The 19,107-nt window shown below is 44.6% G+C and overlaps 1 protein-coding gene across 2 annotated transcripts in view; it reads left to right on the forward strand.

Moving 5' to 3' along the window:
- The window catches only part of LOC138450152 (myelin-associated glycoprotein-like), a 912,268-nt gene that overhangs the window by 369,554 nt on the left and 523,607 nt on the right, over nt 1-19,107 (forward strand). For both annotated transcript variants that reach the window (XM_069604820.1, XM_069604821.1), the window contains exon 3: nt 4,806-5,099. In XM_069604820.1, the coding sequence (XP_069460921.1) occupies nt 4,806-5,099 (294 nt within the window). The remainder of the gene's footprint in view (nt 1-4,805; nt 5,100-19,107) is intronic.

Consider the following 19,107-nt stretch of genomic DNA (forward strand, 5'->3'; position numbering starts at 1 on the left):
CTGTATAGTGGAATGGTGTGTTCCTAACATTTTGATGTGGTAAAAGGTGCTTTCACAATCAGTTCCTGAAATGCAGGCTAATGAATGTCCTTGCAGCCCACTGTAGTTGCGCACTGGACAGGAGTCCATGGTTTGTAAAGTTTTTATTCTAATTTTGTCTTTTATTTTCACATAGTGTTGGAGGAATTCTCATAAAGATTTGAAGGATTGTTGGCATACGTTTTTACACATTGAGCTGCATGGCCATTTGTAGACTGGATGGATTGGTTGGGTAAAAGGAACAGTTGATTGAAAGTTTGTTGGGGATGTTTTTTCAATAAGGGCATCTTGTGCCATAATGGTGTTTTCTATCATTTCATATCCTCAACCATTACTATGTATGGCAATTGGGGTTTTTCTGTTTTGTTTATAAGCCTCTTCATTGAAATATGGTTCTGTGCTGCTTATGTGAATCCATTCACCTTCACAGTAGTTTGAAAAGGTATCTATGTTGACATTGTGCATGTTTAGAAGTATTTTTCTGTAATTTACTGATTCATTTTGTTAGTGGTTTCATTCTGTTTAAAATTAATATAAACAATTTCTTTTCAGCAGAATTGCGCTGTCAATTAGAGCTTCCAGGATTGGTCTTCTGCAGTAATTTCTAAGGGTAGAGCGTGACTTTTCCAGCTGTTTTCATAAGATTGTGAAGTACTCTACGGTGGAACATGTTTTGTTAAATTCATTTTTTGGAATGTTTTACTGTGGCTATATTAACATTGTTAGATATAATGGTAGGGTTATTAGCAGTTTTCTTCTTCTTTATAATTTTTTTTATTTTTATTTTTTGGAACCGGGCAATCCAGGGCCTAGGAGCGGAGTTTCTTCAAACCAAATTTGTCCGATATATCCCGGAACGCAATCTTCGCTCCTCGACCACCAACCTTTTGGTGGTTCCTAGGTACAACCGGGAAAGACTCGGTGGCAGAGCTTTTTCCATCGCTGCGGCCAGGTTGTGGAACACCCTCCCACTGCCACTCAAGTCTACCTCTAACCACCTGGCTTTCAGGAAAGCCCTGAAAACAACTCTTTTTTAGCTCCCTGCCTACTATTGTTCTTCCTGCTCGGTAGCTTCCTCATCAGCGCCATGATGCCTTCGGGCGACCGTGCGCTTTATAAGTGAAGGTAACATAACATAACATAACAATACATCGTGACCAAGCAATGTTATTTCACTTGACTTTTTATACATGGATAGCCTGTCCTGATGAAAACCTTTCCTCACGCAGGAGAGATGTTGAAACTAGGCGGAAGGGGAAATGAACTGTACCGTTCAGAAGAGCTCCATAAGAATCCTGAAGGTAGTTGCCTGAAAACTGTCTCGCCTAGTAGACTGTTGTTTTTTATGACTATTTGTTGCACTTATGTATAGGTGTTTGATTTTATTTTTTTACCTGGAAACAGTGTGAGCCTTTTTTCCTACTCTTTCATGTATTTTGATATGTGTTTTACTTTTGTGATCTTTGGTTATGGTTTTTTAAACAAACTCCATGGCATCATCTTTTTCTGTGTGTCACACAGCACCTTCAGTGCAGTGGCACAGGGGTGTCTTTCAGACTCCCCAAGGTTTAAATACCTTCTCTGGGACTGACTACTGTCTCCCAGAGTATGTAAAGTTAAATTGACTTTGCTAGTCTCTTTAAATTTACTGACCCAGCACACACTATCTTCCTATAGATTGCTGGAGGGGTTGCTTAGCTTCCCCTGAGTCAAAACACTCATGTAACAGTAGAATGTTACCTTTTCCTACTTTAAATGGCTGGTGGCAGTGGTTTAGATCAACTGCCGTGACTTTTCCCAACCGCTAACAACGGTAGCTAAAAATCAAGAGTAGCCATGTTTTTCAATATGGCACCCAAGATCTATCTGTGTTTTTTCACCGTTTCTTTTAGGAAAAGTCCTTCTTGTGTTTGTCTCTGTGTGCCAAACCAGGTTTGGTCCCTTTGTTCGTGCCCTTTGGCGGGCTTTTGTACTGAAGCCCTCCTCTGGTGCCAGAGTGTCTGGGGTGAACAGGATGTGAGGGAGGTGCCTGAAACTCCCTGTGCTTAGTCTCCTAGGAGACCTGAATGCACTCTGGCATGATCGGCCGGCTGGCTGTCCTGCAAGGGCAGCCACCCTGCTGGGTGAGTGACAGCCAGGCTGAATAAATGGGGGGAAAACTGTTTAAAAGCAGGTCTCTGGGACTTGCAAAGCAGAGTCGACCACTGGAATGAAAGAACCGAAGAGGAGAGGAAGGAAGAGGACTGCTGCAACTCCTGGGTGAGCGGTGAAGCCCTGCTGCAGGTCCGAATTGCCTGAAACTCCGACGACAGAGAAGCCCTTCAAGGTTAAATTCTTCCCTTGAGTTTGTTGGGAACAACCAACTCACAAGCCACCTGGACACCCTCCTATTCTGGTCGAATTTTCATCAGAGTGCTGTTGAAAACTGGATAGCCAGAAGGAAGGAAACCAGGGGGACTTTAAGGCACTCACACCTTAAACTGACGTCTTGCTACAGATTCTGGCCTCTTTCTTGGGCAGTGCAGGAACCTCCCAACTACCTCCTTCTTGTCCCCATGACTGAAGCTCAGGAACAGCGAGATCTGCTCGAACTGCCAGGAACAACTGCCTAAGCTACAGCTTTCTTTATTGACAAGGTACTGTGCAAACGCGGTCCGGAAATCTTTTCGGCCATCGAGAAAGTGCATGAAACTTTCCTCAACTACGAAGGCTTGTCCTGTCCTAAACATTTGTCAAACTTTTCACCTAGCCAAATCCTTAAAAAATCTGTGGCAAAGACTTAACTGTTGCATACCAGAACTGTGCTATCCTATACACAAGACCCTGAACCATCGACTTTGGCCCAGGCCTATTGAGAAGAATTTCTGATTGTATGTACCTGAAACCCTTTGCCCTGCCTATGAATGTATTTGGGCGGCCTATTCTTATAACCTTGTCTTTTCCCTCCCTTTCAAAATATCTAAAGTGCCATTTTGCTCACACATTATTGAGCTAAACTTGTTTAGTTACTTACAGGTTGTATTTTTGTGCTGTATTAGTGTGTAATATTGAGCTGCTTGTGCTAGTGTAATGTTTTATAAATGATCGAGTAAATAAATGTATATTCTTTTACTGAGAAACCTTGAGTAAGTGTTTACTTGAAACACTGTATTGGTTGGTCCTTTGTGTAACTTGTTCTACTGCTCACTCAACTCTTGAGATAAGTCTGGCTGCTCAGCCACTGCTACGACATAACTGTGTAGTACAGGCTTGTACCAAAGGTGACATTGTACTGACACTTGTAGTCTTAATTGCCTGTAGTGTTCCCCAAGGGTACTGCAGGTGATTCTGCCTAACAACAATCTCCTGGAGCAGCCTGGGGAGGAGGGGGGCGAGAGAGAGAGACCCCACCCTAACATCACTTATCAACTTACACTACACACACAAAGGCCCACCACAAGCCTAGCCTTGTACACATCAACATCAACTTTAATCGAGCCATGACTACGCAGTCCTCTTTACTATAATCATACTTTCCTACACCAGCAGCTAACCAGACCTAAGTGTTCATACTCCCAAGTACCAAGTCCTTCGGCCAAACCCATACCACACAGCAACCTGGTACTTCCAACTTGCACCTGCCGCGGGAGGATAGCTCAGTGGCAACATGCTCGCCTTGGAAGCAAAATGACATGGAGCCACTCAGGTTCGATCCCCGGGTCAGTGCTTAGAAACCTCTGGGTATTAAGCGGGTTATAACTAACCAATCATATTACCCATCAACACCACAGGTTTTGTATCTGCCTCTCCTACTGTCACACCAATGTCACCCCCTCGCTGTTTGTTACAGAGCCATGTGCAGCGAAGCCACCAAGTGGCGAAGTGTGCTATACAAGACTTACTTTAATTCCATAATCTTTTTAATTGGTGTCTTATTTAAGAGCTGCCATGTCGGCACCAAAGTCATCTGGTCGCAGCCAGGATGTAAAAGCATATACAGACCATAGTCCTTTAATTAAGGGTTGTAAGTAAATACTTACAAGGCACAAGAGATTGCATTCCAGAAATGCTAAGGAGACATAGAGTGGGGAGCAGAGAGTGGGTGGGCAGTGAGAGGAGCGATGAAAGGAGGGTAGGGTTGGAATGAAAGTAAGTGCATTTTACTGAAGAGGTAAAAGTGCTATGGGGTCTAAAAGTGCATATTTGGTCATTGCTATTGTGGCAAAAGGGATATGCAATGAGGGAGAGAAGAGGTGGTGGGGAAAATGTTAACCAAGGTGAAAGAGGGGAAATAGGGAAGGGGGATGCTTATTTCATTGAAACGGGGGGAGTCCGGATGTAGGAGGGAGTGGGATGATGCAGGTGAAGTGTTAGGTCTATGCATCTTGAAACAGGTGGTGTTAGGTTTGTGATTGAAAGTTGGCCGTGTACCATTCTCTGAATAGTTTTTTGAAGGTGTTGAATTTGGATTGTTGTGAGTTGTAGACTGGTAGTTTTTTTCCACAGGGTGGGCGCTATGAGTGAAAATCATTTGCCACTGTGGTTTTGCGCCAAAATTCGAGAGTTTCAGTTTAGTCTTATTTAATGACCGTAGGTGTCTGCGTGAGATTGCAAGCTTAAGGAATGATTGGAGGGGCTAGAAGAGTGGATGGTATTGTGGGTAATGTTTAGGATTTTCAATTCTATTTCAGTTTTGATTGGTAACCAGTTGAGTGTTACAAAGGATGATTTTAGATAGAATGAATAGGAATACAATAGAGCTGAACATTTCTTCCTTGCCTTTGCAGGTTCCCCAAAAGAGCTGTTGCTGAGTAACGTTGGAGCCATGACTGAAGGAACTGCCGCCAACGTCAGCTGCTCTGCTGAACATACCTGCCCCTCTCAGCCACCCATTCTCACCTGGAGTGTTTCTGGAAGCAAAGCCACTGCCACTCACGAAAACCTTGGAGAAGGCAAATGGAAAACCACATCAGTGCTGCAGTTTCTGCCTTCCTACAAGTACAATGGAGAATCTCTGTCATGCATGGTGGCATACCCCAATCAGCAACAGGGTCAGAAAAGCACCATAATCTATGTCAAATGTGAGTAATTCAAGCAGTGATTCCATTCTATGACACGTGCCCCATGAAGCACACAGACATGACCTCAGATGTTGCGATGTGAAAGAATGTAGGTAACTATGAGAGCTCAGTGCTGTAAAGGGCAAATCTAATCTTTCCTAATTGAAAAATGTGCCTTTTAATGAGCCATCTGTGGAAAATATATGTCAGATGTTTCCTTCAGGTGCACAATGTTATAATATGATTTTATGCAGAGAAATGTTCCTGTGTACTGTACCATGCGTGGCATCTGAAGTATTCGAATAATCTCATCAGTAAAATGCACCATTTCAACATATTTTTTTTTTAAAACAAGAAGGGCTCAGTCTTTCCCGTTCTCAACACGTATTCGTTTTTATTGTAGCTGGACATTCACGCCCCCACTCCCACCATCGAATATTAAAGTTCACGTGTCGCCACATGTTATGCCCCATTCCAAAGAAGGCAAAAGGAGACCGGATACATTTGTGTACCTCTTTACCCAAAACTGTGTTAGAATACTTTATATGAGCACATGATTATAGCCTGTGTACAATGGACATTTTGTATGCTATAGATGAAAAATTGAAGAGGGCACTAGCATCTGCCCCCTAAGTATGACACACGTCCTATATTACAACATTTTCCCAGGGGAGATATGATCGAATGTACATATTATACACATATTTTGAAAAGCATTTGTTGAGATGGGAGACAAACATTTTCATCAGGGTTGCTTAGGCCCTAAGAGGGCAGACACCACTATGGGAGAGATGATCCCTTTCAGTCGAGCATAACCTCGACACTTGTACATGATGCAGTTGCCTGTGCGACAGGTGTTCCCTCTACTCTAGCACAGATTTCCCCAGCCCTGAGCAGAAATGGGTTCTCTCGAGGAGCGGTTTGGCAATATACATTTGTTCATTTGGGACATAAACATCTTGAGGGGTTCCCTTTTTTTCTACTCTGGAAGCGGAAGACTCCATCACCACACATTCCCCAGAGTATATTTAGTGTGTCAATATGGACATTTTTAGGGTGTAAGAGTGTGTCACTGTGGACATCCTTAGGGTGCAATACCTAGTTTCAGGATTCTATAACCACGCTGCAGGGAACACCAGGTAAATTAACAGACTTTATTTACTTAACAGCTTCAGGGGCTGCAGTCTTCCCCTTCACATGGCCAGCCACTAACTGACTCAACCTCAGAACATAACATTCGAGTGGATTGTGTCCTCCAACGTATTCCTCATCTTAGATGTACATGCTTTGGAAAAAAAATTTCGGCAGAGGGCGCCGTGCGTCGATGTCGTTGAGTTGATGGTCCCTCGAAGGCCTGCGTCGAGGGTGATGTCATCGTGTATACAAGTAGCACACGCGGCATCTGTTGGCCTCAGTTCCATTTTTCCGCGGTACATGTTGCTTCGGAGATTCGGCGTGCCTCGAGTTCTGTGACGCAGTGAATATTGCTAGAGAATATCGATATGTCCTCGTCATCAACACCGACTACGAACCCGTGAACGGGTTTCAAAAAATTTAAATCTTGCGGTTCGAAAATGACTGTCACTGACCCGCATCGGGAATGTCTGTGGTGTCTCAGGGAAGGCCATGACATGGAGGCCTGTACGAAGTGTCAGGCGATGACGGGGAAGGCCTTGCGAGAGAGGAAGGGAAAACTACAAGTAGGTCGTAAATCCGACCGAAAAGCCTCTAGCGTCGAGTCGAGGTCCCGTGAGGAGAAATCTCCTCGACGCGAAAGGCATAGGTCCAGGTCCCGAAGCGATTCCCATCGCTCGTCGTCTTCGACAAAGAAATCGAAGAAAAGACGCCACAGGTCCCCCCCCACCTCGTCCTCGGACGAATCCCTGAAAAGTATGAAATGCCCCACAAAACATTCTTCCTCCGAAGTGTGGGAAGCATTCAGAATTAAAATGATGGAGGTGTTCGAAACGAGCCCGGCTGATCGAAGAAGGAAGGATCGAGAACCTTCCAGGACGCAGAGTGAAAAAGACTGCTCGAGTCGAGTTGACCGCTCAAGGTCACCGATGCCGTCCAAAACCCAACACACCTCGAAGGGCAAATCTTCGAAGAGCGCCTCGATGCCATGGAAGCCGACGCCGTCGACGACCACTATTCCGTCGACGCCATCGACGCCTTTGTCGATGTCGACCCCGAAGCCCTCAGTGCCAAAGGTTCCAAAGGCTCCAGTTCAGCCAAATCGACCAGAAGAGAAGGCTGCAAAGCCTGTAAGGCCATCAGGGTCCACTAACACACCTCCTCTGCCTCTCCCATAAAAGGTTTTTAAACCTCTTCCTAGGAAGGAATTTTTTCAAGTCCTTGACCTCAATTTTTGAGGAACAGGAGAGATCTGATGAGGAGAATGTGCCTTTTGGACTGGAATATGGTACACCAAATGTCCCAGAATGCCTGATTCCTGAAGAAAGCAGGATGAGGGACCTGGTGGAGTCCTTACATAATGCAAGTGGCATTGATACATCTCCTGAAACAGATTTTGGCATGCCAGAACCAGGAGAGCATGCCAGTCCCTCATACCGTCAACTAATGAAAAAAGTGATCAATTATTTAGGATGGGCTAGACCACCAACCCAATTCATCCAGGATGATTTTACTGATATATTGGATCATGGTCCCACAGAAGACCCAGTCCTACCCTACCATGTAGCCTTGCAAAATAGGGTGGCCAAAAATTGGGAGACTCCAGATTCTATTCCTCCAGTGAACAAATCCCTTACTTCAAAATACCGCCCTGCCAGAAGCGAACCCGGCTATCTGTCTACACAAACCCACTCCCGAAAGTCTGGTGGTCCAGGCAGCCACAGCTTCAAATAAAATGGCATACCCTTCTATCCCTCTGGACAGGGATGATAAGTGTGTGGATGGCTGGGCACGTAAGGTATTTTCAGCTGGGAGTATAGCGTTAAAATCTCTCCACATTTGCCTGGGCAAAGTTTTCGTACACTCTGTGGGAGTGCATTGCAATGGTGGTGGAGCACATACCAGAACGGGGATGAAAGGGAATGATTCCTAGCCATCATTAGAGATGGAAAGGAGGCCATGCAGGAATCCCTTGAATCTGGATTGGACACTGTAAATAGTGTGATCAGGTCCATGGGTACTAGCACGGTAATACGCAGGTTTGCGTGGTTACGGAAGTCGGGTTTCGCACCAGACGTACCGCCTTCTGAACATGCCCTTTGGACTAATCTCACCTTTTTGGCAGCAAGGCTGATGAGAGGCTTGAGAGGTTGCAGACCTCAAAAGCAGCTGCCAAATCTTTAGGAGCTGCTATTAGGCAACCTCAGCCTTTTCGTGCGCCAGGACAATCTTGGAGGGGACGATCCTATCGTTACTACTCCTCATATGGATAGGCGAGAGGAATGTCCAGTCAAAGGGGCCAGAAAAAGGCCACTAGCGGTGGACGGGGAAAACGTGCAAAGCCAGCTCAAACTGCAGCCTCTTTGCCATCAGCGGCCGCAGCAACCACCACAAAACCACTTTGAGGATTTGCATCACAAGACACCTGTGGGAGGCAGGCTGTCACAGCATCTGCAAGAATGGCGAGCCATTACTTCAGATGTGTGGGCTCTAGAAATAATAGCCCAAGGTTACTGCCTTCCTTTTCTAACCCAACCTCAAAACAATCCAACACGGAGACACCCTTTGAAGTTTTCAGACCCGCTCCTACAGCAAGAAGTTCTAACCCTGCTGGAGAAAGGTGCTATAGAGCCATTACCTGTAGCGGAGAGGAACAAGGGATGGTACTCCCCGTATTTTTGATTCCCAAAAAGGACGGAAGACTGAGACCCATCTTGGACTTAAAAAACTTGAACAAGTTCCTCAGGAAGGACAAGTTCAAGATGGTCACTCTTTCTCAGATCCTTCAGGCCCTCCAACTTCAAGATTGGTTAGGGTCATTGGACCTCCAGGATGCTTATTTTCATGTGCCAATTCATCTCAAGCACAGAAAATACCTGAGGTTCGTAGTTGGCGACTCACACTATCAGTTTCGAGTCCTGCCATTCCGATTGACCTACGCCCTGAGGGTCTTCACCAAGTTGATGGTGGTGGTGGCAGTGTACCTCAGGAGAGGGAGGATTCACGATTACCCCTACCTGGACGATTCGTTGATCAGGGCACGTTCTGCTGAACAAGCACTAGATCATCTGAAAGCCACCTGTAACTTCCTCCACAGACTGGGCTTCTCCCTCAATTTCAAGAGGTCACAAATGACACCTTCCCAACAGCTCCAGTACATAGGGGCTGTATTAGACACATCCTTGGGAAAGAGTTCGCCTCCCAAGTGAAGGGCTCAAGACATTCTTCAGACGGTTTCCAACTTCCAAAATGCCCAAAATCTCCAGGCCTACGACTTCTTAAGGTTGCTCGGCCTCATGGCATCCTGCATCTTCCTAGTGCCATAAACACGCCTGAGGATGAGATCCCTTCAATGGGCTCTAAAGACTCAATGGTCCCAGTTCTCAGGTCAAATGATGGATTTTCTTCAGATTCGGAACAAGGTTCGACAGGATCTTCTGTGGTGGAATTGCACAGAGCGCCTCACTCATGGGGTGGGGAGCTCATGCCAACGATCTGACAATCAATGGTTGCTGGTCTCCATCGGAGTCCAAACTACACATTAACCTTTTAGAGCTGAGAGCAATCAGACTAGCGCTGAAGACTTTTCTGCCATCTGTCAGTTGAAAAAATGTCCTAATAATGACGGACAACACAGTGGCCATGCACTATCTAAACAAAAGAGGAGGTGTAGGGTCACTACCTCTGTGCAGAGAGGCAATGCAGCTCTGGTATTGGGCAATTCAAGAAGGAATCTCCTTAACGGCAGTCCATCTAGCCAGGGAGGAGAATATGACGGCAGACGCTCTAAGCAGGCAGAGCACGGTGTCCCACGAGTGGGAACTGGCTCAGGAAGTCATTCAAGAGATCTTCACCCTTTGGGGAACCCCTCAAGTAGACCTATTTGTGACCGGAATCAACCGGAAGTGCAAACGGTATTGCTCAAGGGAATTTCCCCCGAGAGGAGCCATAGGGGACGCGTTTGTGGTGGAATGGAACTTCCCACTATTATACGCGTTCCCTCCGACTCCCGTCATTCCTCAGGTCATCAGGAGACTGAGACGATTCGGAAACCCCATGATCCTAATTGCCCCGGATTGGGCCAGGAGAACGTGGTATCCAGACCTTGTAGACATGTCCATCTGTCCCCGGTACGTCTTCCTCAGAGAGAGGACCTTCTCTCACAAATGGAGAGTCAGGTTCTCCGTCCGGAGGTCAAGATTCTCAACCTTCACGCTTGGTATCTGAAAGGCTGAGATACAAGGATTGGGATCTTCCAGATGACGTCATTGAGGTGTTGCTTTCGGCAAGAAGACCAGCAACAAAATCTCTACCGTTGCCGTTGGAAAAAGTTTTACAACTGGTGCAGAGAAAAAAATGTTGATCCTTTTCTATGTTCTATTCCGGAAGTACTGTCCTTCATCTTGTCCCTAGCACATAGAGGTCTAAATGTTGGTACCATAAAAGGTTATCTCGCAGCGCTTTCCATCTTCAAGTGCTCGTCAGAAGAATGCACCTATTTCAAAATTCCTTTAGTAGTACAATTCTTAAACTGACTCACCAATATGTTTCCTCCTCATCCTTTCCAAGTACCAATTTGGGATCTTAATCTGGTTCTAAAATTCTTAATGTGTGCCCCTTTTGAACCCTTCCCCACTTGTCCATTAAGATTACTGACATGGAAAACTGCTTTCCTAGTTGCTTTAACATCTGCAAGAAGAGTGAGTGAATTGCAGGCACTGTCTTCTGGGCCACCCTATACCGTGTTCCACAGGGACAGAGTGGTATTGAGGATTAAACTCTCATTTTTCCCTAATGTTGTGTCCGATTTTCATTTAAATCCAAACATTGTTCTACCTACATTCTACCCTCCACCAAATCCTAGTAAGGAGGAGGAAAGATTGCCCAGGTTGGACCCGAAAAGAGCTATAAGCTTTTACATTTCTAGGCTCTCCAAACTTGGAGTGGATAATCAACTTTTCATCGGCTACACTGGAAGGAAATTGGGTCAATCGGTGTCAAAGCAAACCATATCACGCTGGATTGTGCTTTGCATTTCAGAATGCTAAAGATAAGCAGGTAAAGACCCACCTTAAGGGCCCATTCCACCCGGGGCATCGTCTCTTCGACAGCCCTTCAAAGAGGTGTTCCCATAAGATCCATTTGTGAAGCAGCAACTTGGTCTTCGCTGCATACTTTTTCAAAATTCTATAATCTGGATGCTCCCCAGTCTAAGGAGCTGAATCTTGGTAAAGCAGTACTATATTTAGCCATTTGAGGATATCAAAAAATCTACTCCCCCCTTCAGAGAATTGTCCATACTGCTTTGGGAGTCTATCTAAGATGAGGAATATGTTGGAGGACACAATCCACTCGAAGAACAAGTTACCTACCAACTGGTAATGTTCTTTCGATTGGATGTTCCTCCAACATATTCCTCATCGCCCTCCTAGCCTACCCCTCTATAGATTTTTACGGGTTATTGCCACTTCAACTCTTGCAAGGCTGATACCTGATTACCGGCACAAACTACACAGTAGAACAAGAGTGAGGTGGAAAAAAAGAACTGAGGCTGACGTGTGCCGCGCGTGCTACTTGTATACCCGATGACGGAGGCCTTCGAGGGACCATCCACTCAATGACATTGACGCACAGCGCCCTCTGCAGAACATCTTTTTCCGAAGCAGATAAAGCTGGATGGAATACATCTAAGATGAGGAATACGTTGGAGGAACATCCAATCGAAAGAAGGTTACCAGTTGGTAAGTAACTTGTTCTTCTGTGCTGCAGCATCATAATGTTCTCTCATGTCACAGCCTACGTTGTGAAGGTTCTTAATATGTTTCCAAGCAGAAGTATTTAAATTGTATAGCAGACCTCCTTCCCTTTAAACAGATGGGAAACTATTTACACTGTATAACACACATCCTTTCCTTTGAACCAACCAGCATTGGAGGGTGGAGAAGGCTAGGGTGATAAAATGCAACAGCAGAAAAACAATGAACAAGAACACCATGATGAATGGGAGGGAGGTTGGGTTAGGCAGTTAACCTGTTTTGACAACACGCCCCTTATTACACAGCTACCCTCTCTCCAGACGCACAGCATTCCTATAATCCGACCACACAGTCTTTAATCCAAAAAATGGGGAATCAACATTCCTGCTCCATCTGGGAAGCTTGATCTTAACACCATCACCTCTCTTAAAATCTTGGAGCTTGCATCCATGCTCATCATCATACCACCTCTCGGACACTTCTTTACTAACCCTCATCCTGTCATGAATCAATTTGACATCAACCTCAACCAACTTGGAGTTGTTGGCTCCATCGAACCTGGAGCCAACAACGTGTTGGGTTTGCATCCTCTTATTAATTCAAATGGTGTAACTCCACTAAGCTGGGTGGGGTGTACTCCTGTATTAAAACACTCACCAGAGCAACTCCCTCTGCCTTCAATACCTTGTCACTAGTCTTACACTCTTCACACTCATTGACCAGTGCTTCAATAAACACATCCATCCGCGGCCACCAGAAGTTCATCCTAATAAGTGATTTGGTCCTGCATATGTCCATATGTGCCTTATGTCCCTATTCAGCCACTGCCTCTTGCATACCTATTGAAACCAATAGCCCCTGACACCTGCACACAAGACCATCCACCACACTAATTTCCTGTTTGATCTTCCTGAACTCTTTAAGACGTTCCTGATTGTTATTTCCACTCCATCTCCCTTATAACAGCCTTTTTACCTGTTGATATTCATCATCAGCCTGACAAACCAGCAACCACTCACTCTCCTGGAGACACTACTTATCCACAAAGATGTCCCTTACTCCATCATCTACCAATGTGTCGGTTTCCTCATCCTCCACAAGCGGAAGCCTAATAAGTGCATCAGCTATGACATTATCCCTACCTTGCACATATTCCACTACAAATTCCACACCCTGTAGTCTGCTAATCCACTTAGAAAATCTTCTCTTCACTCCATCCAACTCTTTTTTGTTACAAATTGCTACTAATGGTTTGTAGTCGGTCCGAACCACAAACGCCCTACCATACAAATACACCTTGAATTTGGTTATGGCCCACAACACCGCCAAAGCTTCTTGCTCAATGACTGAATAATGGCTCTCCACATCATTGAGTGCCCTGGAGACATACGCTATCATATGTAACCCTGTGCCATCTTCTTGCATCAGCAGCGCCCACAGGCCATGTTCTGATGCATCAGTGTACACAATTGTGCAAGCTCCTTCTCTGAACCCTTGCAATACCGGTGACTGCATGATGTACTTTTTCACATTAACAAACTCCTCTTCACACATCTCATTCCAGTCAAACTTCACTACTTTCCCGTTGAGCTTTCTCATTTTCCCAGTTTTACTGGCTAACCCTTTGACATATTTGGCATAATACTCTATCATATACAAAAATGAGGAAACCTCTACCTTGTTCTCAGGTGATGACATGTCAACAATGGCCTTAACGGTACTCAATTAGGGACGCACCCCTTCTTCAGACAACCTATAGCCCAACTAGTCTACTTGTGCCCTAGCAAATTTACACTTCTCCAAGGTCAATGTCAAACCTGCATCTTATAATTGTGTTAAAACCTCTTTCAGCCTTGCATCATGTTATTCTGTATCTCTGCCCAACACTAGTATGTCATCCTGTTAGAATTTCACACCACTTACACCACCTAATATTCTATGCATCACTCTTTGAAACACACTTGCAGCTGATATAAGCCCAACGGTCATCCTAACACACTTGAAAGACGCACATGAGTAATGAATGTGAGTATATCATGGGGCAAAAGGTGCATGTGGATCTGTTGATACTTAAGATCCAACAATGAATGAACCTTTGAATCACTCAACTCCGCAATCATTACGTCAATCTTGGATAAAGACAATCCTTCAGTGACGTGTTTTTGTTGACGTCTCTGAGATCTATGCATAATTTGATTGATCAATTGTTTTGTTTTTTTACACCCACGATTAGACTCAACGATTCTGATGGCTTAGATCGCTCAATGATTCCTTCCACCAACATCCTATCCAGTTCCACCTCACCTTCCTGCATGCTAAAGGAACTGGTCCGAGTTTGGCAACATATGGCAGAAATGCCTTCTTTAGTTTAATTTTGTGTATGAAACAATTGAGGCACCCATCTTCATTCCTGAAGACCTTTGACGTCCACTTAGTCACTTCACATGCTTCCAAATCTTTAGTCTTTTTCACAACCAGATAACAACCATTGTGTACTTGCTCTTTGCCGCTGGGATCCAATTCATCCCAAGGGCAGCTTGACAAGTCCAAGACAGTAAATTGCCCCCAACATTCATAACATATATTTTACGCAGCGTACTCTTACCTTACCCTTTAATGATAATTTGACCTTTAGTTCACCTATTATTGTTATAGTGTTGTCTCCATATGTATTTGCCTTTACATTCACCTGCCTCAGTACACACACCAAGTTATCTTTCCCATGACGTCTTGCTGATTAACAAATAGTTTTCCCCACTGTCAACTAGCATCTCAATCACCTCTTCATTAACCTCTATCATGCTCCTGGCCATTTTAATTTTTACTTCACATGTGGCATCCACAACTTGCACTACGTCCAACCACTCATATACCTCCTCAAATCATACACATCCTCCGCTACAGCTCCTACATTGACACCTCAGAAGCAACACCTGGGCTGTCCCTTTCTACCACTGCATCTGCATTCCACAAACATAGCCATGCACTCTGTCCTTTGCAAAATGTTCAGTGCTACCACATCTGTTACAACATTTGACTGGATGAGTGCCACCACAAAAGCCAGTCTGTTCTCTACTATTGTTTGGAATTCCTCTGCCTCTTCCTCTACTCCTCCAGTCTACATCTTTATCTCTTCCTTTACTCCTCCTGTTGCCATCTCTGTTAGTGGCACTTTATCCTTTAAACAAGAGTCTTTTAGTTGGCCTGTCCTTGCAAATTTGAATGGTTTCCGTCTGTTCCATGACTTTCTTTGAGTTATCCACAATGATCCTATTCTTGTTGGTCAACTCCCTTATACAAAATGGTGTATGTTCCACCTGTTTAGCTATCTCCACCGATCTGCCCAGATTTGGATCCCTCTCTCTCTCTCCAAAGTTCTTCACAAACCTTATCCTCAGCACACTTTATCATCAACTGGTCTCACAAATGTTCCTCTTGACAGCACTGCTTAAATTGGCATTTGACGGCCAATCCTCTCAAAGCCGTGAGAAATTCCTCAATGCTCTCACTTTTTCTCTGCTCCCTGGTGGAAAAGCGGTATCCGGCAAGAATCTTGTTTTCTTTGACATCATAATGTCTATCACGTTTCAATAGGCTGATCTCAAACGTGCTCAAAATCAGACCATCCTCCACTGTAGGTTCAGGTAGTCTCTTCACGATTTCTTGTCCTCCATGGCCCACACAGTGTAAAAGAAATACATACTTTCATTCCATGGAGTAATTTGGCCCATATAGAGGCAGGACAAACTTTAGAAAGTCCTCCTTCCAGTCTTTCCAACAAACAATATGCTCACCTCCACCTTGGGGTAGAAACGGTGCAGGGCCTGTAATGTTGGCTATGCCTGCTTAATGAACCAAATCTACTTGATAAGTGTTGAACACTTTTCACTTGCCCTTCTTCCTTTGTCGCCACTTAGTGCAGACCTGTAATGTCCATGAAAACAAAAAATAAAATAAAATAAGTCTTTCAATTTTGTGCGCACAGCCTGGCAGGATCAAGAAACCAACACCAGCACAAAACAATAATGCCTTTGAATTCTCGCTTGAATCAGCTCCCTCTGGGATGAGGGCGAGGTAAACGGAACAATGCCACTAACAACAATGCCCGGTAGCTATGGATACCGGCAGACACAGAAATGGCTCCATGCACAATGATGTGCTGAGGTCCTTTCCTCAACGGTCGCAGTTTCAATCTTGTTCACATTGCTCCTGCATGCCCTCGCCTCCACTGCAAAAACCAGTGCTGCATGGATCCTCGTGCCTGCCCTCGCACCAGCCACTCAACGACCTTTGGGGTGGTTGTCGAATCCGCACCAGCCTCGCGCCAGCCTCCCAAATCCACTTGGGCAGCCTTCTGGCACATACGTGGGCTCTTGCGGACCTGCTAGTCACACAGCTGTATGGGGATGAAACCACAGGGAATCGCTCACCGGGTGACAGGTCACTGAAGTGCCACCTCTATTCTGTCTATCGGTATCTGCTCTGGACAAGGTGAACGCCTATGGAGACCAGCCGCTACACAGCAAGCACTGGTTCTCGTTTGCTTAAAAAATATGCTCCAAATGCACTCCAGAGGGTCCATACTGCTGTCCTATCCACTGCAGCACCAGGCAGCAGGTTGTGCCAGTATAATGAAGCTGCAGGGAACACCAGGTAAATGAACAGACTTTATTTACTTTACAGCTTCAGGGGCTGCAGTAGTTCCCCTCACATGGCCAGCCACCAACTGACTCAACTTGAGAACATAACATTCTGTGCTGGAGCAACATAAGGTTCTCATGTCATAGCCCACACTGTGACGGTTCTAAATATGTTGCCAAGCAGCCAAGCAGAAATATTAACATTGTTTAACAGCTTGCTCTTCTCAAATCAATGTGCTGGACTTGGAAGGTGTCTTTCCTCCCACATTTCAGGAATAATGTATAATGTAACCCTACTTTTCACAGACACCAATTCAATGTTTCACATCGTTAAGCAGCGGGGTACCAGGGCTCTTGTTGCTATATGTCCTTACCTTGAAATTGTGAGAGCAGTTTATCAACAATGTATTACCTTGGAAGCCATGCATATTGCTGCCACCCAGAACATGGGCAGTGAGTTATCTCACCCACACACCCACAAGTGGGAAATAGATGAGTATGTTTCTCATGAGATTTATTCCACCACTGGGCCTTCCTTCATATCAAACTGTTTGAGACAGTGTCCAAACATAAATTTCCCCTGAAAACATTCTGAATGAGGGGCTGGGCTCATTTTTGCAGGTCGGGGCACTTCTCCTCCCATGGAGCGGCCTATCTGATAATCTTTCCTGGTCTCCCTCTGCTCCTCTGAGAAATCTCTGAATGGAGCTGCAACTGCCTCTGGTTCTGATAGTTCTTTATTGGCCCAATTGGTTCTGGATCTCAGGCCTACTTCATCTGTAAGAGTCTCCTCCTGCATTGCTTCTCCTCAGGGTTGACCTCTTGGAAATACAGTGGTCTATTGCTCAGATCAGTCATCCTGGGAATCCGATGTTTAATCGACTGGTCCTCTAACAGGATGATGGAAATGATCATAGTGGCAAGTAAGGATTCTACATATCAATAGTGCAAGAGTGAATAGACCACATATTGCACTGGCCTCTGGAAAGGTGGACATGCCATTGGAATCACCCTGCTTCATGATGTGTCTTTTATCTTCAGTCTTGCCAGATGTGTCATACAAACTGAATGCAGCCATTCCTAGCTGTTGACTATAGTGGAACATTGTTATCATGATTATTTTATCGATCAAGGGACGTGTTGTTAATCTTTTTCATCATATCAAACATTCGTAACCAATGTGGGATTTGAATGTCATTTTGGAAGTCTTTGCTTACAAGCCTTCTCAACCAACAGACCACAAGCCATTTCAACCAATAGCTTTTTTGACCACTGTTGGGTGTCGTTCAAAACAGGCTTTTTTTATAGCAGTTACCTCGGCCAGGCCAGCTAGCAAGCAGCAGGCACTCTCCTGAGAGGAGTCATTTACAAGATTCCAAAAAGTCTAGATGGTCCTTAGGTCTAATCTTTCTTTCCTGCCAAATATTACATCTGAGTTCCACATAAATAAGGATGTTTACCAACTTGTTGTCTTCCCCAATCCTTCCTTAGGAGGGAGAACATCTTACCCATAACTTGAGATGTGAAGGACCCTCAAATTAAATCAGATTGAACTTTAGAGTTGTGGTCTATTTGGAAAATTGCATTACTCTGAAGGTTAGGTAAACACCTTTCTGGAGCATAGGTATATTATCTCGCCTTCAGAGATATTTGCCTTTCTAATGCATTTGCAAAGTGTCCTTGTGTGCCTCTGAAAATGCCTTCATCTGGCATGCCTCCTAGGATGTCAGTTGCAGAGATGATTAAACTGAAGCAAATTCTGTCCTGGGCACCACTTGCTCTAACAATATTACTAGTGATTTCAATTCATGACATTCAGAATATTGTAGTCGAATCACTTCAGAATCCTTCTGTTGCACCAAAAGGAATAAACTAAATGATGAACCTATCAAAGGCACTGCCTGTGAACCTGAATGAATCCTAGTGATAGCAGTAACTGCACTTTTTTTTAACAATAATGTATTAAGGCCCCATTGCTTTTAGTGTGTTATAAGAGAAAGTAGTTGGTAGTATATGGAGTTCTTCTTTTTGTTACTAATGTGGTATGGAATATGATGCAAAACACATTGACAATCATATATGACAGGCTGTCCTGTTGGAAATTATACTTATTTTAAAAAACATATTTTTACCATAGGGAATGTTTTCAAATACTTTGAGGCTTAATCCTGCAGTGATTTTACTTTCACTGTGGAATGGGTCCACTCTATGAACATTCTGAAGTCATCCCCAGCTTTGTTTAGGACAGAGTTCTCTACCATAAATCATTGTTTTATTTTAAATGTTAATATGGAAAAATATTGCATGGTGGGGCCGTTGTATGTTTGTATGTAGCCTTCTTTGACCTAGAGAAAGCTTTCGACTCAATAGACAGTTATGCTGTGGTGGAAACTGGCTGCACTGAAGGTCCCCCCATGGATTTTGCATTCTGTTCAATTGTGTTGGGCAGACACAGGTGCAAAAGTGCAGTGCTCAAGAGTTGGAAGCTTTCTAGGAGAC

Source organism: Ambystoma mexicanum, chromosome 1p, assembly GCF_040938575.1.
Source record: "Ambystoma mexicanum isolate Mex_15411 chromosome 1p, UKY_AmexF1_1, whole genome shotgun sequence".
NCBI lineage: Eukaryota > Metazoa > Chordata > Amphibia > Caudata > Ambystomatidae > Ambystoma > Ambystoma mexicanum.